We start from the raw sequence: 22,914 nt of genomic DNA, 5'->3' as shown, positions 1-22,914 counted from the left end.
ACCCTCGGACTGATCGCTCACCCTCGGACTGATCGCTCACCGGTCGGACTGATCGCTCACCGGTCGGACTGATCGCTCACCGGTCGGTCTGATCGCTCACCGGTCGGTCTGATCGCTCACCGGTCGGTCTGATCGCTCACCGGTCGGTCTGATCGCTCACCGGTCGGTCTGATCGCTCACCGGTCGGTCTGATCGCTCACCGGTCGGTCTGATCGCTCACCGGTCGGTCTGATCGCTCACCGGTCGGTCTGATCGCTCACCGGTCGGTCTGATCGCTCACCGGTCGGTCTGATCGCTCACCGGTCGGTCTGATCGCTCACCGGTCGGTCTGATCGCTCACCCTCGGACTGATCGCTCACCCTCGGACTGATCTCTCACCGGTCGGACTGATCACTTATACAGTCGATGTCGCTGCAACAGAGACACTGTTTATGTCACAGGATAAGCTGGAAACCTGCTTTTGTGTTGCCTGTTTATTTTAAGAACATAAGAAATAGGAGCAGGAGTAGGCCATTTGGCCCCTCGAGCCTGCTCCGCCATTCACTAAGATCATGGCTGATCTGAACATACACTCAGCTCCACTTCCCTGCCCGCTCCCCAGAAACCTTCACTCCCTTATCGTTCAAAAATCTGTCGATCTTTGCCGTAAATATATTCAATGACCCAGCCTCCACAGCTCTCTGGGGCAGAGAATTACACAGATTTACAACATTCCAAGAGAAAAAATTCCTCCTCATCTCTGTCTTAAATGGGTGACCCCTTATTCTGAAACTATACCCCCTAGTTCTAGATTCCCGCACGTGGGGAAACATCCTCTCTGCATCGACCCTGTCGAGCCCCCTCAGTATCTTATATGTTTCAATAAGATCACCCCTCATTTTTCTAAACTCCAATCAGTATAGGCCCAACCTACTCAACCTTTCTTCATAAGTCAACCCCCTCATCTCAGGAATCAACTTGGTGAACTTTCTCTGAACTGCCTCCAATGCAAATATATCCCTCCTTAAATACAGAGACCAAAACTGTACGCAGTACTCTAGCTGTGGCCTCACCAATACCCTGTAGCAGGACTTCTTTGCTTTTATACTCCATCCCCTTTGCGATAAAGGCCAACATTTCATCTGCCAAAGTGGATAACCTCATACTTTCCCACATTATACTACATCTGCCAAGTCTTTGCCCACTCACTCAGCCTGTCTGCATCACTTTGCAGATTTTTTTGTTCTCCTCGCAACTTGCTTTCCCACCCATCTTTGTTTCATCAGCAAACTTGGCTACATTACACTAGTTCCCTTGATCCAAATCACCCCACAAGTTACCGTATGCCAACCAGAAAATGACCCATTTATCCCGACTCTCTGTTTTCTGTTAGTTAGCCCATCCTCTATACATACTAATATATTACTCCCAACCCTGTGAACTTTTACCTTGTGCAGTAATTTTTTATGCGGCACCTTATGGAATGCCTTCTGGAAATCCCAATACACCACATCCACCAATTTCTCCCTTATCCACCCTGCTCAAAGAACTCCAGCAAATTTGTCAAACATGATTTCTCTTTCATAAAACCATGCTGACTTTGATTGACTGACTGTATTATGCTTTTCCAAATGTCCCACTACTGCTTCTTTAATATTGGACTCCAATGTTTTCCCAGCGACAGATGTTAGGCTAACTATTCTATAGTTTCCTGCTTTCTGTCTGCCTCCTTTTTTTAAATAGGAGCGTTACATTTGCAGTTTTCCAATCTGCTGGGACCTCCCCAGAATCCAGGGAATTTTTGGTAGATTATAAGCAATGCATCCACCATCTCTGCAGCCACTTCTTTCAAGAACCTAGGATGCAAGGCGTCAGGTCCAGAGGACTTGTCCATCTTTAGTCCCATTATTTTACTGAGTACTTTTTCTTTAGCGATAGTAATTATTTTAAGTTCCTCCCTCCCTATAGCCCCTTGATTATCCATTATTGGGATGTTTTTAGTGTCTTCAACCATGAAGACCGATACAAAATATTTGTTCAGAGTTTCTGCCATTTCCCTGTTCCCCATTATTAATTCCCCAGTCTCATCCTCTAAGGGACCAACATTTACTTTAGCTATTCTTTTCCTTTTTATATACCTGTAGAAAATCTTACCATCAGTTTTTATATTACTTGCTAGTTTACTTTCATAATCTATCTTCCCTCTCTTAATTATTATTTTAGTCGTCCTTTGCTGGTTTTTAAAAGTTCCCCAGTCCTCAGGCCTCCCACTAGTCTTGGCCACATTATATACCATTGTTTTCAATTTGATTCCATCCTTTACTTCTTTAGTTAGCCACAGATGGTTCTCCCTTCTCTTACAGTCTTTCCTTCTCACTGGGATATATTTTTGTTGAGAGTTATGAGATATCTCCTTAAATGTCTGCCACTGCTTATCAAACGTCTTATACTTTAATCTATTTTCCCAGTCCACTTTAGCCAACTCTGCCCTCATAAATTTGTAATCTCCTTTATTTAACATCAGGACACTAGTTTGAGATTCAACTTTCTCACCTTCCAACTGAATTTGAAATTCAACCATGCTATGATCATTCTTTCCTAGAGGATCCTTTATTAGGAGATCATTTATTAAACCTGTCTCATTACACAGTACCATCATCATCATCATAGGCAGTCCCTCGAAATCGAGGAAGACTTGCTTCCACTCTAAAAGTGAGTTCTCAGGTGGCTGTACAGTCCGATGCGGGAATTACAGTCTCTGTCACAGGTGGGACAGACAGTGGTTGAAGGAAAGGATGGCTGGGGAGCCTGGTTTGCCGCACGCTCTTTCTGCTCTCTGCACTTGGTTTCTGCATGCTCTCGGCAACGAGACTCAAGTTGCTCAGCGCCCTCCAGGATGCTCTTCCTCCACATTGGGTGGTCTTGTGCCAGGGACTCCCAGGTGTCAGTGGGGTGTTGCACATCTAACTCCCTTTTGAATATATCTAACGAACTGGCCTCAACAACTTTCTGCGGTACAAAATTCCACAAGTTAACAACTCTCTGACTGAAGAAGCTTCTCCTCATCTCGGTCCTAAATGGCTTACCCTTTATCCTTGGACTGTGACCCCTGGTTCTGGACTTCCCCTACATCGGGAACATTCTTCCTGCATTTAACCTGTCCAATCCCGTCAGAATGTTATATGTTTCTATGAGATCCCCTCTCATTCTTCTAAATTCCAGTGAGTATTAGCCTAGTCATTTTGTGCTTCAATTTAATGAAGCACAAAACAACACTGATGTAATATGTTCTCTGGGCAGTACATTTACTTACATCCATGCTTTAGAGATTGGCCAGTAACAGCTGTGTTCACCTGCTCCTCTCTCATCAGCACGGTGAACTTTGCAGTGTGACTCCCATTCCAACACTGCCTTAGTTTTCCCCAGTTGTGCATTAGTCATAAGTATCTCTCTTAGCCGATGGATGGAAGATTATAATGATGCATTTTTGAAGAGTGAAGAAGAATTTGAACAGCCCTTGCTGATGTGCTGAAGGAACAGCTGAGTTTTATCAGAATTGTTATTTTGACAGTGACATAATTATTTATCCGGACAGTCCTGGTGTAATGGTCAGCTTTGGCTGTTCCAATTACTGTCGTCATTGCTGATGGTCATTACGGCAGCTGAGTAACAGCCGTTACTTTGAATGGTTTGAGCTGGAATAGTGTTTGGCAACAGTTATTAATATCCTTAACCTTTCAGCAACAATATCTTTACGAAGAAAACCCACCTTCTTTACCTCGGCCTATGGATTAGGTCTTCACTGTTGCACATTACAGACTGTGAATACTGTACTTTTTCCGGAGTAAAATGCTGAAGTATTTAAATACAAATCAGCACTGTATCCATTTAAATATAACTGCTAGGCAGCCTCGCCTGGCTAGGAGTTGGTGTGAGAGGCTGGTGTTTGAGCCCTTTATACTTGCGTGAAATAGAAATACAAAATACCCCCCTAAGCAAGTAACATTTTTTTTCCGGCAACTCTTAACTTCTATGATTCCGCAAACCCCTGCGAAAATCCGTAAGGAGCTGAAAATGTGCAGCAGGTCTGGCAGCATCTGGATAGTGAAAAGACAGGGTAATGTTTCAGTTGGAGGCCACACGCCAGGGTAACGTTACTGATGAAGGTGGCCGCCAGAATCGCCAAGCTGTCTCTTCACTTTTCAAATGTTTCGGGTGGGAATTCTTCTTCGAAATGTTACCCTGACAAAGAACGCCCGCCTCAAGTGTTACCCTGTCTTTTCTCTCTCCAAATGTTGATGGACCTACTGTGTATTTCCAGCATTTTATATAGGATTGCATAGGATGTACAGCTCAACCCTCCCATGCTGGCATTTATGCTCCGCATGAGCCTCCTCTCGTCTTTCCTCATCTAACTCTGTCAGCAATGTATTTGTTTCATGGGTTCTTTGCTTAAGAATTCATAGCAACACATTGCTATTAAGAACTAGTTGGTTTATTCGCAAAAAGTTTAACAATCACACTACACATTACCAGTTCATCCACCAGGCGCACAACCACCTGCCTCATGGTGGATCCCCTGAACCCAACTGGCTGGGGTTTTATTGAGTCTTGTGAACATCATGTGACTGGCTAAGCCACTCACCGCTCAACAGCTCTGCAAATCTGTGAGCATACTCACAGGTGCATAATATTACAAGCATAACCCTCTCTTCTCCCTCATATGCTTATCTAACCGTCCCTTCAATGCATCTGTACTATTCGCTTCAACCACTCCCTGCGGTAGCCAGTTCCACATTCTCACCACTCTCTGGGTAAAGAAGTTTCTTCTGAATTTCCTATTTGATTTCTTGGTGACTGTCTGATATTGATGGCCTCTTGCTATGCTCTTCCCCATAAGTAGAAACACTCTCTCTGTATCCACTCTTTCAAAACCTTTCATAATTTTAAAGACCTCTATTAGATCACCCCTCAACCTTCTCTCTTCCAGAGAAAAGAGACCCCATGTTCATTCTTTCCTGATAGGTATGCCCTCGCATTTCTGGTATCACCCTTGTAAATCTTTTCTGCGCCCTTTCTAGTGCCTATGTATATCCTTTTAGTAATATGTCAACCAGAACTGTACGCAGTACTCCAAGTGTGGTCTAACCAAGATGCAATACAAGTTTAACATAACTTCACTACTTTTCAATTCTATCCCTCTAGAAATAAACCCTAGTGCTTGGTTTGCTTTTTTTTAATGGCCTTGTTAACCTGTGTCGCAACTTTTAGTGATTTGTGTAATTGTACACTGAAAATCCCTTTGCTCTTCTACGCCATTTAGTTTTGTATTTTCCAGGTGTTTCTCTTTCAGATATTGCATCATTATTTTTTCTTCTTCTCACCTTTTGGAGGTGCCTCTGAAGCAGCCCCTGCCCTGTATCGGACCAGGAGTCTCGGCACTTACTGGGTTTGTGACGAACCAATAGAAACAATTCCAAAAATCAGCTGTTGCGGGTAGCTCCATTCCTAGCTGGTTATAGTGCAGCACTGCTCTCTCGTACTGACCTCCCCCCCCCCCCCCCCCCCCCCCGCCCTCAACATCAGGGAAGCTCACAGCCAGAAAAGTAACGTCATGAATGGAATTTTTAAGCAAAGGCACATGCAAAAGTCTTCCGGTGTTGCTGCTGTTGGCTCACACTCTGCTCAAATGTGAACGAGTTGAATTCAGAATAGCAACAATCCCATCAAATTGTAGAATCTTTTTTCCACTAGAACGGGTTCTGCAATAGAAATGGGAATTTCATTTGGGGCAAAAAAAAATTAAGGACTCAATTTTCGGCTTGTAAATCAAATTAGCAGTTGGTCCATATTTTAGCAGTGGGTTTGCATGACTTCCGAAAGTGGATTATAACTCTCTCTCGCTTTACTCAGATAGTATTAGCCAGTCCCTTGTATCGAGGATGACTTGCTTCCACACCAAAAAGGGATGAGTTCACAGGTGTTTCAATGAGGGCCCGACATTCTAGGTCCCGAACTACATCCTGAAGGGTGGAAGATGCCTGTGCGTGGATTTTTTTTAAACATGGGGTGGCCGTTGCACACCAGCCACCACACGGGCCTGACAGAGCTAGGCCTTGATCCATTGGCAAGGGTTAACCAAGACGACTGGAGACCAAGCTCTGCTGCACGGACCTAGTGCGCACGCATGCTCCTACTATCCACATATCGCAGTGTGGGCTGGCCCGTGCTGCCCCTGAGCCCTCGCCTCTCCTGGGCCCTGATTACGACGCTCCTGGGCCCCCGATCTCTCACCGCTCCTCCGCCCCGATCAAAAATGGCGCAGGCAGAAACAGGACATCAATTAGTCTCCTCTTGCCTTGGAGACATCAAATATCAACACTGTTATTTTTAAGATCAAAATATTAAACTCCAGCCTAGTTGAAGGGTTGTTAACATCAGCAGAAACAAATGCCAACTAACAGAATGAACATAGTTCATTTAGGATGTGAATAACAGCAGCAACAACAGCAGAATCCAAACCCTGCAGTCACTTGTGAACTCGCTGGTGTGTCAGCATGGTGGGTGACTGAGTGAATCCCTTCCCCCACTCAGAGCAGGTGAACGGTCTCTCTCCAGTGTGAGCTCGCTGGTGTCTCAGCAGGTGATAGATCTCTCATGCTCAGCACCAGCGACCACTTCTCTAAGTGAGCTTCACTGCCTACAGGCCTGATTTTAATCACCCAATATCTGGTAATCGCCCAGGGATTGAATAGAAATCCATGTTACTGTAATAGCTCTGTGAAGTGACACAAGCCTTCTCTTGTTCTCCTTGCCTGAGGATAGCAGAGTAATAGACACTCTATCAGATTATGTGATTTAGGCTGTAAATTATGAATAAGGTTTCTTCAACTCGACAGTAGCAAACAATCAATAAAGCAGATTTGATCTGATTGCAGACTTTCTAACTTGTACCTTCCTAAATACAAAAATTATAAAAGGCACAGCACTTGCCAATTCTCTGGAACCTGAACCAGTGTTCAGAATATTAATAATGTGTGTGGTTTCATTTCTGAAGAGCAGGGGAGTTATCCCCGGTGTCCTGGCTAATATTTACCCCTCAATCAACATGACAAAAAATAGATTATCTGGTCATTATCACATTACTGTTTGTGGGACCTTGCTGTGCGCAAATAATTCCCTGGCTTCAACAGAATGTTCAAGAATGACATTGAAACATCTCAATGAAAATCAGTAAAGCGTGAAAAGCAAACTGAAATAAACACCGCTGTCAACCCAAACAAAAAATATGGTGGAAAAAGCAAGTCTGAGCAGGAAAGAAAAAGAAGCAGCCTGAAGGGAAAACTTACTGTAACTGTTTCCCTCATTTATCATCATCATAGGCAGTCCCTCGGAATCGAGGAAGACTTGCTTCCACTCCTGAAGTGAGTTCTTTGGTGGCTGAACAGTTCAATACGAGAGCCACAGACTCTGTCACAGGTGGGACAGATCGTCGTTGAGGGAAGGGGTGGGTGGGACTGTTTTGCCGCACGCTCTTTCCGCTGCCTGCGCTTGATTTTTGCATGCTCTCGGTGACGAGACTCGAGGTGCTCAGCGCCCTCCCGGATGCACTTCCTCCACTTGGGGCAGTCTTGGGCCAGGGACTCCCAGGTGTCAGTGGAGATGTCGCACTTTACAAGGACACCCTCAAAGCCTCCCTGATAGTGTTTCCGCTGCCCACCTTTGGCTCGTTTGCCGTGAAGGAGCTCCGAGTAGAGCACTTGCTTTGGGAGTCTCGTGTCTGGCATGCGGTCTAGGTGGCCTGCTCAGCGGAGCTGATTAAGTGTGGTCAGTGCTTCAAAATACTGGGGATGTTAGCCTGAATGAGGACACTGTTGGTGCACCTGTCCTCCCAGGGGATTTGTAGGATCTTGTGGAGACATCATTGGTGATATATCTCCAGCAACTTGGTGTCTACTGTACATGGTTCATGTCTCTGAGCCATATAGGAGGGCAGGTATTACTACAGCCCTATAGACCATGAGCTTGGTGGTAGTTTTGAGGGCCTGGTCTTCGAACACTCTCTTCCTCAGGCAGCCAAAGGCTGCACTGGTGCACTGGAGGCGGTGTTGATGCCTGCTCTTGTTGATAGGAGGCTCCCAAGATATGGGAAGTGGTCCATGGTTTCCAGGGCCGCGCCGTGGATCTTGATGACTGGGGAGCAGTGCTGTGCGGTGAGGACAGGCTGGTGGAGGACCTTTGTCTTATGGATGTTTATAGCGTGAGGCCCATGCTTTCGTATGCCTCAGTAAATACGTCAACTCCCTCATTACAACAGTGACCACACTCCAAAAATATTTAATTGGCTGTAAAGTGCTTTGGCACAGCTGGTGGTCATGAAAGGCGCTATATAAATGCAAGTCTTTCTTTCCTTCCTTCTTTCTTTCCTTCCTTCTTTCTTTCCTTCCTAACACAGATTTTTTAGACATTCATCTCTCTCTCTCTCTCTCTCTCCCTCTCTCTCTCTCTCTCTCGAGGAACCCAGAAGAACTGAGGAATTGGGAGCACGTAACTCGGAAAATACCTCCCCGTATTCTTTCAAGTTCAAAACTAGCAAACAAAAATTGTCTTGCTCGAAGAAACCAATTCACAAATTAAGAGGACTATTTTCTGAACTGCACCCAGAGGAGTGGCACGTACCCATTAAATGCGTGTTACTGAAATGGATTAATTTCAGGACAAAGCAAGCAGTCAGTATGAAGCAATACTAACTTGCTTTGCAATCAGAATATATTTACAAAGGAATAATGCTTTCAGAATGAAAATATGTATCCTCGGCAGCTGTGTGCATCCTCTGCAGCATGTGAAAAGCAAATGTAATTTTTCTAATGATTTGATTAGTGCCAGAATTCCCTTTTCATCATACCCCTGTTAAGTAGAACAAAATACAACATGGCAGAGGACATGAGTTCTAATGATCTCGGAGCACTTGGCCACTTAAGTTATACCTACCTATTTATATTAAAAAAATAGAACACTTCGAACTATATATCGCCTTTCACAACCTCAGGATGTCCCAAAGCGCTTTACAGCCAATTAGATACCTTTTAAAACATAAGAAATAGGACAGGAGTAGGCCATTTGGCCCCTCGAGCCTGCTATGCCATTTAATAAGATCATGGCTGATCCGATCATGGACTCAGCTCCACTTCCCCGCCCGCTCCCCATAACCCTTTATTCCCTGATCGCTCAAAAATCTGTCTATCTCCGCCTTAAATATATTCAATGACCCAGCTCTCTGGGGCAGAGAATTCCATAGATTTGCAACCCTCTAAGAGAAAAAATTCCTCCTCATCTCTGTTTTAAATGGGTGGCTCCTTATTCTGAGACTATGCCCCCTAGTTTTAGTTTCCCCTATGAGTGGAAATATCCTCTCTGCATCCACCTTGTCGAGCCCCCTCATTATCTTATATGTTTCGATAAGATCACCTCTCATTCTTCTGAACTCCAATGACCCAACCTACTCAACCTCTCTTCATAAGTCAATCCCCTCATCTCCGGCATCAACCAAGTGCACCTTCTCTGAACAGCCTCCAATACAAGTATATCCTTCTTTAATTCCGGAGACCAAAACTGTGGTGTATGAAATGATACAATAAACTCTGTACTGTGAGCCAGTGACCAGGTGTAAGCTGGACAGTCTTTAATGGCTTCCAGAAGTAAAGATACAAAGGTGAAGTTTAGGTTATATACCAGGCCCTAGGACCTCCGACGATAGTGCCCCCTGTTGGTGGGCAGACCTTATGTACGTACATTACAAAAACTGTATGCAGTACTCTAGGTGTGGCCTCACCAATACCCTGTACAGTTGTAGCAGTACTTCTGCTTTTATACTCTATCCCCCTTGCAATAAAGGTCAACATTCCATTTGCCTTCAGGATTACTTACTGTACCTGTATACTAACTTTGTATTTCATGCACAAGGACCCTCAGGTCCCTCTGTACTGCAGCACTTTGCAATTTTTCTCCATTTACATTATAATTTGCTTTTCTATTTTTTTTCTGCCAAAGTGGAAATGTAGTCACTGTTTTAATGTAGGAAATGCGTCAAACAATTTATGCACAGCAAGCTCCCACAAGTAGCAATGTGATAATGACCAGATAAACTGTTTGTGATGCTGATTAAGGGCACCGGGGATAACTCCCCTGCTCTTCTTCAAAATAGTGCCGTGGGATCTTTTACATCCAGCTGAGAGAGCAGACGGGGCCTCGGTTTAACGTCTCATCCAAAAGACGGCATCTCTGACAGTGCAGCACTCCCTCAGCACTGCACTATCGTGTCAGCCTAGATATTTGAGCTTAAGCGATTTAAAAACTGTCTGTCAGACTCCTCCTGTTCTGAGTTATAATGATTCAAGAGGTAGTAGAAGACTGCGTTGAAGCTGCAAGCTGTGAAGTCATATATTTCTCAAAGTTTATGTATTTTTAATGATATTCACCAACATTATAGTGGAGAAAAAGCAGCGATGTAGTACCTGCCCAACACAATTAGACAACTGATGTAGTCACATTTCATCTGCATGTGCACTGCTCTCCTATAAATTTGTTCTTTCAGACGATCATTAATCACTCAGTTTAGTATTTATGGATCTTTGTACATACTCTTATACAATCTGACAAAAAAATAAACTCCCTCTGCAGTATGTTTTCAGTGGCTGTAAGGGACGGAGTATAGCAGCCGAACAGCTAATGCCATCAAAGAAATGCAGATGACTTTGAATTTTCAGTAGTTAATAAAATAACATTATTGCTTAGGTTGCTGTTTTAAAAAATGCTAAAGCAAATATTGTTTTTAAAATCAGTTTTGTGGATGAGTTCTACTTTCCAAGCGTGCCGCAGTGTACAATATGCTCTCAGTACTCCAAAAAACAGCCCACATTCAATGGCAGACTCACTAGACTGAATAAGGAGACATTTGGTTCAGTGTGCGGAAAAATAAATCTAGTTTGTACCATATCTGCATGGCAAGTGGTTCTTGGTCAAGTTTATGGGACTACATGCTCCCCTGATGGTCTAGCTACTGATGGTGTAGTACATCGGATTACATAGGACACAGAAATAGGCCATTCGGCCCAACCAGTCCTCAAAGCCTCCTTGATAAAATACAACATTCCCACCGACAGCTGGGAGTCCCTGGCCAAAGACCGCCTGAAGTGGAGGAAGTGCATCCGGGAGGGCGCTGAGCACCTCGAGTCTCGTCGCCGAGAGCATGCAGAAAACAAGCGCAGGCAGCGGAAAGAGCGTGCGGCAAACTAGTCCCACCCGCCCTTTCCTTCAACCACTGTCTGTCCCACCTGTGGCAGAGACTGTCATTCCTGTATTGAACTGTTCAGTCACCTGAACTCACTGAGTGGAAGCAAGTCTTCCTCAATTTCGAGGGACTGCCTGTGATGATGATGATTATGCTCCACTCAAGCCTCCTCCCGTCTTCCTTCGTCTAAATCTATCTCCATAACCCTCTATTCCCTTCTCCCTCATATGCTTGTTTAGTCTGCCCTTAAATGCATCGATACTATTCGCTTCAACCCCTCCCTGTGGTAGAGAGTTCCACACTCTCACCACTCTCTGGGTAAAGAAGTTTCTTCTGAATTCCCTACTGGATTTCTTGATGTATATTGATGGCCTCTAGTTATGCTCTTCCCCACAAGTGGAAACGCTCTCTCTACTTATTCTATCAAAACCTTTCATAATTTAAAAAGCCTCTATTAGGTCACCCTGAGCCGCCTTTTTTCAAGAGCCCTCGCACTACGCTGTACAGATCAGAAAGTTTGATATCTGGTCTATAGGCGGTCCCTCGTATCGAGGATGACTTGCTTCCACGCCAAAAAGGGATGAGTTTATAGGTGTTTCAATGAAGGACCTAATATTCCAGTTCCTGAGCTACATGCTGAAGGGTGGAAGATGCCTTTGTGTGGATTTTTTTAACGTGGTGGCCGTTGCACTCCAGGCTCCACACGGGCTTGACAGAGCAAGGATTAACCAGGATGACTGAAGACCAGCTCTGCTGCATGGACCTAGTGCGCCCACATATTGCAGTGTGGGCTGCCCCTGGGCCCTCGCCTCTCCTGGGCCCCGAACTCGCGCCTCTCCTGGGCCCCGATCACGTCGCTCTACAATCTCTCGCCCCTCCTTCGTCCCGACCTCGCCACTTCTGCTGTACCTGCCCACGCTCCAATCAGTGACCTGGACCATGGTGACGTCCAGTCCAGTCGCCCTCTTCACAGCCGTCGCCCTCCTGAACCAGTTAGTGGTGTACCTTGAGGTGGTATGCCCCACCCTGCTCCTTTGAAGACCCCGACCTGCTGATGGTCCTTGCAGGTCGGGGCCACCGCACCGAATGCTGGCTCAGGCTCCACCCTGCTCTTTTGAAGACCCTGACCTGCTGATGGTCCTTGCAGGTCGGGGCCACCGCACCGAATGCTGGCTCAGGCTCCACCCTGCTCTTTTGAAGACCCTGACCTGCCAGCAGTAGCAGGTAACAGTAAAGCCTTGTCAATGGGACTCGATATGCCTCTTCTAGCGGAGTGGAACAAGTCGTCTAGGGTTCCAGGACCTTGGAGAACCGGCTTCAACTCTCTCATAATGTGAAGAATTTATATTGCCAATTGTAAACCAGATTGTGCTGGAAATAGGAAAGACCTCTGGTATTAACAGGGTGGAATACTTGAATTTATAGATTATTGGCTCTGAAGACTAATTACTGCAGGAAGCATAATTCTGTTGGATCAGTAGCAAATATATTGAATGCTTATCCATCATCTACAGATGGGATTTAATTTCTAACCAGGTGATGCATAAAACAGATGTACAATTACACAGCCCTGGTGTTACAAGATATAACCTTCTGGGCTGTAGTTTGAGACTGCAGTGGGAGTACCATTGACGAGCAGAGGGATTTGTTGAATCTGAAAACAATACTGGTGTAATTCTTTGTGGATTGTAGTTCACGATCAAACGACTTTAACAGATTTTAAACCCCAATCAGCTAAATTGAAGTTTTATAATTGAAAATTCTGCAGGGGAGACATAAGCCCACATTTTCCTTGTCATCTTACATATATGGTTTATTCACTAGTGCCTTATCCACAATAGATTAACTTAATTTACAGCAATACTTACCTGTAAAGTGAACAAACCAATATTGTCCTTTTGAATACTTCCAGATTCAAATACATATTCGATAAAGCTTGTCGCGTTTCCATATTTTTGAACACACTACACCGGCTGTTCCTCGAAAAATCTTCTAATTCTTATATTAGCACTTTCAAAGTCTAAAGTAAAATTCAGATTATAATATGGGGGGGGAGTGCATATGCTAAGATTCTGCCAGAGTTATTGTGGAGTAAGATTGGTTCATGTTTTGCGTTGAGAGCTTTTGCCAGTCCTGCTGAAGGTTCTACTGGAAATGGTTAACCTGTTTTTATAAACTTCAGCTCATCCAAATCTACTGCCCATATCCCATCCTGCACTAAGTCCCACTTGCCCATTACCTTGGTCCTACATTCCCTCAAATCCTCAAAGTTCAAATCCTTCACATCACGTTTCCCATATTTTCCACATTCCTCCATGGCCCTGCCCCTCCCTATCTCTGGAACCTCCTTCAGCTCGACAACTCCAACATCGTTCTCCATGACCTCCATTCCTCTGGCTTCAAACCCTTGTGCATCCTCCCACACTGCTGCACCGTTGGTAGAAATGCTGTCAGGTTGTGCGAGCTGAAAACCATTTCCTTTAATGCACTGTGAGTGGCTCAGCCCGTTGCGTGATGTTCACAAGACTCAATAGAACCCCAGCCAGTTGAGTTCAGGCTCTCCACGATGAAGTATGCAGTTGTGAGCCTGGTGGATGAACTGGTAGGGTTCAGTTTGATAAACCTTTGCCAATAAACCAGCTAGTTCCTTACAGCAAATATGTAGCTATGAATTCTTGAGTAAAGAACCCATGAAGCAAATACACTGTAGATATGTTCGCTGACGCATTGGGATTTAGAAGTTTCAAGAGATCTTAAATGATTTGTGAATTATTGTCAGTATTTAAGGATCTATATTAATCTTACAAACAAATCACAAAAGAATTTAAATGCACTCGCCCAGGTGTTTATCATAAAATAACATTTTTGAGCTCTTGTCCAATGTAAATAGTCTGTAGCGTTTTAGTCTCTCGAAGTCACATCCTGTTTCTGATAAAGGTTCTGTTCTGGTATTTTTATTTTGTCTGTGGCTTAGGCAGATTACAAGGAGTACTGTAGACTTGTGTTAATTTCAGATATAAATGATCGGTAGTGATTTGTTCAGCCATGCTTATAAGTCCTGTGATCCCATCAACATAAGTCCAAATAAGCAAATGAATAAGAATATCAAACATCATTGAAGCTGCCATTTATATTGAACACCATCACCTGTTCCCCTCCAAGTTACAGATCATCTTGACTTGGAAATATATCGCCGCCGCTCCATCGTCGCTGGATCAAAATCCTGGAACTCCCTCCGTAACAGCACTGTGAGAGTACCTTCACCACACGGACTGCAGCGGTTCAAGAAGGCGGCTCACCACCACCTTCTCGAGGGCAATTAGGGATGGGCAATAAATGCCGACCTTGCCAGTGACACCCACATCCCATGAACAACTTAAAAATTTTTTATTTTACTTTCATTTGATAATTTTTAAATTTATTCCCTGTTCCCATTAATGCTCATACCTTCACATATCTTTTAGCTGGAGGGCAAAACTTAGTTCACAAACCCCTGAAGACTTTCTGTTACCCACTGTCCACCTTTTACCTCAGAGAATTAGAATTCTCTCTAGTTCCATCCTCGCCCTCCGTTTTTATCACTTTCTGTTACTCCCAAGCCATGTAGCTTATGTAGTCAAGACATTAAGAACATAAGAACAAAAGAATTAGGAGCAGGAGTAGGCCATTCAGCTCCTCGAGGCTGCTCCGCCATTCAATAAGATCGATCTTCCTCGACTCCACCTTCCTGCGCTATCTCCATATCCCTCCATTCCCTTAATATCCAAAGATCCGATCTCTGTCTTGAATATACTCAACGACTGAGCCTCCACAGCCCTCCGGGGTAGAGAATTCCAAAGATTCACCACTCTCTGAGTGAAGACGTTTCTCCTCATCTCAGTCCTAAATGGCCGACTCCTTATTCTGAGACTGTGATCCCAAGTTCTAGATTCCTCAGCCAAGGAAAACATCCTCCCCCAATCTACCCTGTCAAGCCCTGTAAGAATTTTGTATGTTTCAATGAGATTACCTCTCATTCTTCTAAACTCTAGAGAATATAGGCCTGGTCTACTCAATCTCTCCTCATAGGACAATCCCCTATAAATTTAAGACAGAGATAGACAGTTTCTTAACCAATAAGGTGTTATGGAGAGCGGGAATGGAAGTGGACCTGAGTCCATGATCGGATCAGCCATGATCGTATTGAATGGTGCAGCAGGCTCATGGTGCTTTATGGCCTACTCCTGTTCCTATTTCTTATGCTTTCAACTCCACTTTCCTGCCCTATCCCCAGAAGCCTAACTTGCAATTATTTCCATATTGATATTGAGACATCGTTTCTCACAAGCTTGGAATATCTGTAGCAATTGTCACATTTAAAATTAAGGTGCAAAACTTCTTTATCATGAAAAAGATTGAATTTCATATGCAAACATTAAAATAATGAAGAACATTGATACGAAACAGATTCGCTAAGACATGCTTCCTTTACCATTTATTCTTGTAAAACATTCTCGTGTTCAAATTCCTCCAAGTCATGAACTCTTACTATCTCTGTAACTTCTTACAACCCTCTGAGAACTCTACATTCCTCCAATTCAGGCCTTGTTCATCCCTGCCTTCCTTTGTCCAACATTGGCGATGGTGCCTTCAGCTTTTCTGGCCTTAAGCTCTGGAATTCCCCCGCTTAGCCTCTGTGCATCTCTAACTCCCCCTCTTCTTTTAAGGCTTTCCATGAAATCTCCTTCCTTGACCAAGCTTTTGGTCAGCTGTGCGAATATCTCTTTCTTTTGGCTCGGTGTCAATGATTTTTGTCTGATTAAGCTCCTGTGAAGCATCTTGGGCCGTTTAACTACATTAAAATCGTTATGTAAATACACATTGTATTCCATTATCTTTCCAAGTAACTATCGTCAGATTGAGCTATCAGGATTGTGGTGAGACAATAGTTAATCACTGGTACCAGCAATATATCTCTCTGTCTTCATGTTCTGAATGGGAATATTTTTAGAGGTTTGGCTCTGTCCCATTTCATGTTGCCATACCACAATAATAGTTTACAAGCAGTAAGTCAGTAGTCTCCCAGACTTGGGTCTGGAAATATGAGCTGACTATTGTAAAATGATACAGTAAATTTTGATAAAATTATGTAATTATATAATCTGGTTGGATTTATGAAGAGCACTTTCTACAAACAATATTTTTTTCAGAATGATTATGAAAGGCTGTACCAGAGATGTTTGTCTGTTATCTTTATCTTAGACACTAGGAATATCTTCAATTTGAGTTGAAAGATGAATTACAAAATGCTTCACAGCCATTTCAAATTTGATGGGCAGGTTAAGCTTTCTGTAATAATGCAACAGTTCGAACCAGGGCTATATCTGACCACCCTAGCCCTATAGGAGTCCAGTCATCTTAGTCTGTCTTGTGTTTGTATTATTTTCTGGTCTTATCCTGTTTGTATTTTGAGGACCTGGGAGTTTGGAAATAGCCGCTTTTAGTACTCTTGCTTTATTAGCAAGACCGTCAGCAGGCCGGGGCCATTAGAGGGAGCAGCGTACGACGGCATGCCACTGCAGAGAGCAACTCATGCTGCTGCAGGAGGGCGACGGCTGATCGGAACGTGGGCAGGTACAACAGGAGCAGCGAGGTCGGGACGTAGGAGTGGCAAGAGCTCATAGAGGGATGTGATCAGGGCCCAGAAGAGGCAAGTGCCCAGGGACAGCACGGGCCAGCCCATATGTGTGCACGCTAGGTCCGTACAGCAGAGCTGGTCTCCAGTCATCTTGGGTAATCCTTGCCACTGGACCAAGACCGAGCTCTGTTAAGCCCGTGTGGTGACTGGTGTGCAACGGCCACCACACGTTAAAAAAATCCACACACAGGCATCTTCCACCCTTCAGGATGTAGTTCGGGATCTGGAATATCATTTAAATACCTGTGAACTCATCCGTTTTCGACGTGGAAGCAATTCATCCTCCTTTCGAGGGACTGCCTATGATGATGATTTATTAGTGAATAAATCTTAGATCAGGATGCTAAGATCTGTTAGTATCTGTGGCTTGAGATATGTGAAAATTGATGGGAACAAGGATTTTAAATTTCACACGTGGTCCCTGTGGCTTCAGAGTATGCACCCGTGTGGCCCACAAGGACAGCATCTTGGACACTCCTGTCCAAGGCTGCAAAATAAGAAAGGTGTCAGGGAAGAATGTGACTTGAGTATAGATGTGTGACGTCCTGTGATGTGCAGGCAGCAAAGGGAAGGACAGCATCCATACCCAGCCTGTGCACACAATATACTGTGGACTTATATCACAACAGCTCACAATAACTGCGTCCGTTGCTATCAAAACTAGGCGAGACCAAGCTCATGTTCTACAGGGCTGTAGTAATACCTGCCCTGCTGTATGGCTCAGAGACATGGACCATGTACGGTGATACGTCCTTACTGCACAGTATAAATGCACACGAGGCCCATGCTTGAGAGAAGGTCAGTCTGTGACCTGTCCTTTATTCCTTAGCACTCAAGTGATGAAGGTGGGTGGAGCTTCCCCTTTTATACCTGAAGGTCCAGGTTAGGAGTGTCTCCCACCTAGTGGTCAGTGTTCTCACGGTGTACAACTTAGGTCAGTTTATGCATGGGTTACAATGCTGGTTGAATACATGACATCACCTCCCCCCCCCCCCCCCCCCCCCCAAAGTCTTATTGGGATCACAGGTTGAGTCTCTCTGGTGGTTTACGCTCCCTTGTAGAGCGCCTGAGTTGGGGCTCCGGTTGTTGGGCACTGGCCTGAGTGTCTGCTGTTTGCAGTGCCTCAGGCCTGTCCGGACTGCCCACAGTGACTGGGCTCTCCTCCCTTTGGTTTCGGTGTTCGGTCACCTGTGGTGGAGTGAACTCTATATCGTGTTCTTCCTCTGCTTCTTCTATGGGGTTGCTGAACCTCCTTTTTGTTTGATCCACATGTTTGCGGCAGATTTGTCCATTGGTAAGTTTAACTACCAGAATCCTATTTCCCTCTTTGGCAACCACAGTGCCTGCGAGCCATTTGGGCCCTGCAGCGTAGTTGAGGACAAAAACAGGATCATTTACATCAATACATCGCGCCCTCGCATTCCTGTCATGGTAGTGATATTGTGACTGGCGCCTGCTCTCGACAATTTCTTTCATGGTGGGGGTGTATAAGGGATAATCGGGTTTTGAGCGTCCTTTTCATTAGTAGCTCTGCGGGTGGAACCCCTGTGAGCGAGTGTGGTCGGGTTCTATAGGCCAACAGGAGGCATGATAAGCGGTTTGTAGGGAACCCCCTTGGAATCTGAGCAACCACTGTTTGATTATCTGCACTGCTCGTTCTGCCTGGCCGTTTGAGGCCGGCTTGAACGGTGCCGTTCTAACATGGTTAATTCCATTGCGTGCCATGAAGTCCTGGAATTCAGTGCTTGTGAAGCACGGGCCATTGTCGCTGACCAAGATGTCCGGTAGACCGTGGGCGGCGAACATTGCCCGTAGACTTTCTACCGTGGCAGAGGATGTGCTTGAATTTAAAATGTCACACTCGATCCATTTGGAGTAGGCGTCTACTACAACCAAAAACATTTTCCCCATGAAAGGACCTGCGTAGTCCACATGGATGAGTGACCAAGGCTTGGCGAGCCATGGCCAGGGGCTAAGGTGGGCTTCCCTGGGCGCATGGCCCAGCTGGGCACACGTGTTGCACCTGCGAACACAAAGTTCCAGATCTGCGTTTATCCCTGGCCACCAAACGTGTGACCTGGCAATTGCCTTCATCGTGACAATGCCCGGGTGCCCATTGTGGAGTTCTCTGATGAACACCTCTCTGCCCATCTGGGGCATGACTACGCGGTTTCCCCACAGTAGGCAATCGGCCTGAATCGAGAGTTCATCCTTGCGCCTGTGAAATGGTTTAAATTTCTCAGGGCATGCCCTGTACGTGGCTGCCCAGTCCCCATTCAGGACACATTTCTTGACTAGAGACAATAGCGGGTCTCTATTTGTCCAGACTTTAATCTGACGGGCTGTCACGGGTGAGCCTTTGCTTCCGAAAGCTTCAACAGCCATGACCATCTTAGCACCATGCTCGGTAGCCCCCTCAGTGGTGGCTAGTGGGAGCCTGCTGAGTGCATCGGCGCAGTTTTCGATGCCCGGTCTGTGCCGAATTGTGTAGTCATAGGCAGCTAACGTGAGTGCCCACCTCTGTATGCGGGCCGATGCGTTTGCATTTATGGCCTTGTTGTCGGCCAAAAGGGACGTTAGGGGTTTGTGATCTGTCTCCAGCTCAAATTTCCTGCCAAACAGGTACTGGTGCATTTTCTTTACCGCATATACACATGCGAGCGCCTCCTTTTCTACCATCCCGTAGCCCCTTTCTGCCTGGGACAGACTCCTGGAGGCATAAGCTACCGGCTGTAACTGACCCTTGGCATTGACATGCTGCAACACACACCCGACACCATAGGATGACGCATCGCACGTTAACACAAGTTTCTTACATGGGTCATATAGCGTTAACAGATTGTTGGAACATAACAAATTGCGTGCTCTATTAAAAGCCCTTTCCTGGCTGTCCCCCCCCCAGACCCATTCGCGACCTTTGCGTAGGAGCACGTGTAGCAGCTCTAGCAGCGTGCTCAATTTGGGAAGGAAGTTACCAAAATAGTTCAGGAGCCCCAGGAACGAACGCAGCTCCGTCGTGTTACGGGGTCTGGGTGCTCTCTCGATCGCTTCCGTCTTGGATGCAGTAGGGCTGATCCCGTCTGCTGCTACCCTCATCCCCAGGAATTCTACCTCTGGAGCTAGGAAGACGCACTTCGCCTTTTTCAGTCGCAGACCTACCCGGTCCAGTCTGCGTAGCACCTCCTCCAGGTTGTGGCGGTGTTCTTCAGTATCGTAACCCGTAATGAGGATGTCGTCCTGAAAAACCACCGTCCCTGGAATCGACTTGAGGCTTTCCATATTTCGTTGGAAGATCGCGGTGGCCGAGCGAATCCCGAACGGACATCTGTTGTACTCAAACAACCCCTTGTGTGTCGTGATGGTGGTCAGCTTCTTCGACTCACTCACCAGCTCCTGGGTCATGTAAGCTGAGGTCGGGTCCAATTTTGAAAAAAGTTTGCCACCGGATAGCGTTGCAAAGAGGTCCTCCGCTTTCGGTAGCGGGTACTGGTCTTGGAGTGACACCCGATTGATGGTGCCTTGTAATCGCCGCATATCCTGACCGACCCATCCGCCTTGAGCACCGGCACAATCGGGCTCGCCCAGTCACTGAATTCGACTGGCGAGATGATGCCTTCCCTCAACAGGCGGTCCAATTCGCCTTCTATCTTTTCCCGCATCACGTACGGCACCGCTCTGGCCTTGTGGTGTACTGGTCTGGCGTCCGGGTTTATGTGAATCACTACCTTGGCCCCCATGAAAGTGCCAATGCCGGGTTGAAATAATGAGTCAAATTTGTCCAGGACCTGTGAGCATGATACTCGCTCCACAGAGGAAATTGCATTGACATCGCCCCATTTCCAGTTCATGACAGCAAGCCAACTCCTCCCCAGTTGTGCGGGATCGTCCCCTGGGACAATCTAGAGTGGCAACCTGTTCTCCGAATCTTTGTGGGTCACGACTACCGTGGCGCTGCCTAGCACCGGAATGATCTGCTCTGTGTAAGTCCGTAGCTGTGCGTCAATCGGCAATAATTTTGGCCTCCTGGCCTTGGATGCCCACAACTTTTCGAACTGTTTGATACCCATCAGGGACTGGCTGGCACCCGTGTCTAACTCCATTGCTACTGGGATGCCATTGAGGAGCACTTTCATCATTATCGGTGGCGTCCTGGTGTATGAACTGTATACGTGCTCCATATGAACTCGCTGAACTTCCGCTTCCAGCGATTTCCCCCAGTGTCCATTTCTGCAATTTCTGCAGGTATTTTGCTCATCTCTGCAAACTCCGGCTGAATGTATGCCTCCACGCCTCCAGCATGAGTTGCGGTTTGAAACAAAAGGTCCCTTGCCAGTCGATCGTCCCTGACTGCCCCTGTTATTGTCCTTGAGTGCACCATTAACAGGTGTTGATGGCCCCATTACTGGCCGCATTGTCCCTTGCAATGGCGTGAATCGCTGTTCAGCTTGCCATTGTCTCTGTCGAACTCCCCCTCTGGGTTGACTACATGTTGGGGCATGCCTGATTGCCCTTGTCTGCCTGGAGAACTGTGTGCTGCTTTAACAATGTTGAATCTCTGTCCCAACCATTCCTTAACACAGTACCTCTCGTCTGTTCTGCTAGTGGCCATGCTCGCGTGGTTTAAATCCCAGTTTCTTGTCGCCATTGATATGTCCTTACTACACAGTATAAATGCACACGAGGCCCATGCTTGAGAGAAGGTCAGTCTGTGACCTGTCCTTTATTCCTTAGCACTCAAGTGATGAAGGTGGGTGGAGCTTCCTCTTTTATACCTGAAGGTCCAGGTTAGGAGTGTCTCCCACCTAGTGGTCAGTGTTCTCACGGTGTACAACTTAGGTCAGTTTATGCATGGGTTACATTGCTGGTTGAATACATGACATACAGTAGACACACCTCAAGTTGCTGGAGAAATATCATCAACGATATCTCCGCAAGATCCTACAAATCCCCTGGGAGGAGACGCGCACTAACATCAGCGTCCTCATCCAGGCTAAGATCCCCAGCATTGAAGCACTGACCACACTCGATCAGCTCCGCTGGGCAGGCCACATAGCCCGCATGCCAGACACGAGACTCCCAAAGCAAGTGCTCTACTCGGAGCTCCCTCACGGTAAACGAGCCAAAGGTGGGCAGCGGAAACGTTACAAGGACACCCTCAAAGTCTCCTTAATAAACTGTGACATCCCCACTGACACCTGGGCGTCCCTACCCCAAGACCGCCCTAAGTGGAGGAAGTGCATCCGAGAGGGCGCTGAGCACCTCGAGTCTCAACGCCGAGAGTGTGCAGAAATCAAGCGCAGGCAGCGGAAAGAGCGTGCGGCAAACCAGTCCCAACCACCCCTCCCCTCAACAACTATCTGTCCCACCTGTGACCGGGTCTGTGGCTCTCGTATTGGACTGCTCAGCCACCAAAGAATTCACTTCAGGAGTGGAAGTAAGTCTTCCTCGATTCTGAGGGGGACTGCCTATGATGATGATGAGACGAAAGCAAATTGTTGATGTTAAATATGCAGCTGGCAACATTTTTACTCACATTCACAGTGACTGGGATGGTTAAATCTAGACATGGACAAGATTGAAAGCAGCAAGAGAGAAGCTTAGGTAAATCAGGAAGTACTGGTGAGATGACCCTAAAGCTGGGGTTTTAAAGGCCTTTACATGGTAGTAGGATGAGCAGACTGAGAGGTGAAAATGTCAGGTTTTGATTGAGTTCGAGTGATGTTCTGCACTTCGGGCATTCCCCCTTCCCCACGGTTTCTCAATGAAAGAAAATAACCTTGATAACTAAAGAATTTAAAAGCTACAGTGCAATGATTTGACTAATAGTATTACATTATTTTCTTTCACAGACTATCTGATAACATTACCCCATGTGCAGAAGTACTTGAAATCTGTACGCTATATCGAAGAGCTGCAAAAATTTGTCGAAGAGGACAATTACAAGTAAGTGTATATATTTTGTTTTACA

The 22,914-nt window shown here is 45.9% G+C and overlaps 1 protein-coding gene across 5 annotated transcripts in view; it reads left to right on the top strand.

Moving 5' to 3' along the window:
• LOC139232442 (ras-specific guanine nucleotide-releasing factor RalGPS1-like) overlaps positions 1-22,914 on the top strand; it is a 1,066,646-nt gene that overhangs the window by 771,251 nt on the left and 272,481 nt on the right. For all 5 annotated transcript variants that reach the window (XM_070862624.1, XM_070862625.1, XM_070862622.1 and 2 more), the window contains one exon: positions 22,796-22,889. In XM_070862624.1, the coding sequence (XP_070718725.1) occupies positions 22,796-22,889 (94 nt within the window). The remainder of the gene's footprint in view (positions 1-22,795; positions 22,890-22,914) is intronic.

Source organism: Pristiophorus japonicus, chromosome 20 (assembly GCF_044704955.1).
Source record: "Pristiophorus japonicus isolate sPriJap1 chromosome 20, sPriJap1.hap1, whole genome shotgun sequence".
Taxonomy (NCBI): Eukaryota; Metazoa; Chordata; class Chondrichthyes; family Pristiophoridae; genus Pristiophorus; species Pristiophorus japonicus.
Note: the sequence above shows the minus strand (reverse complement) of the source record. Positions and strands in the feature narration are given on the sequence as shown.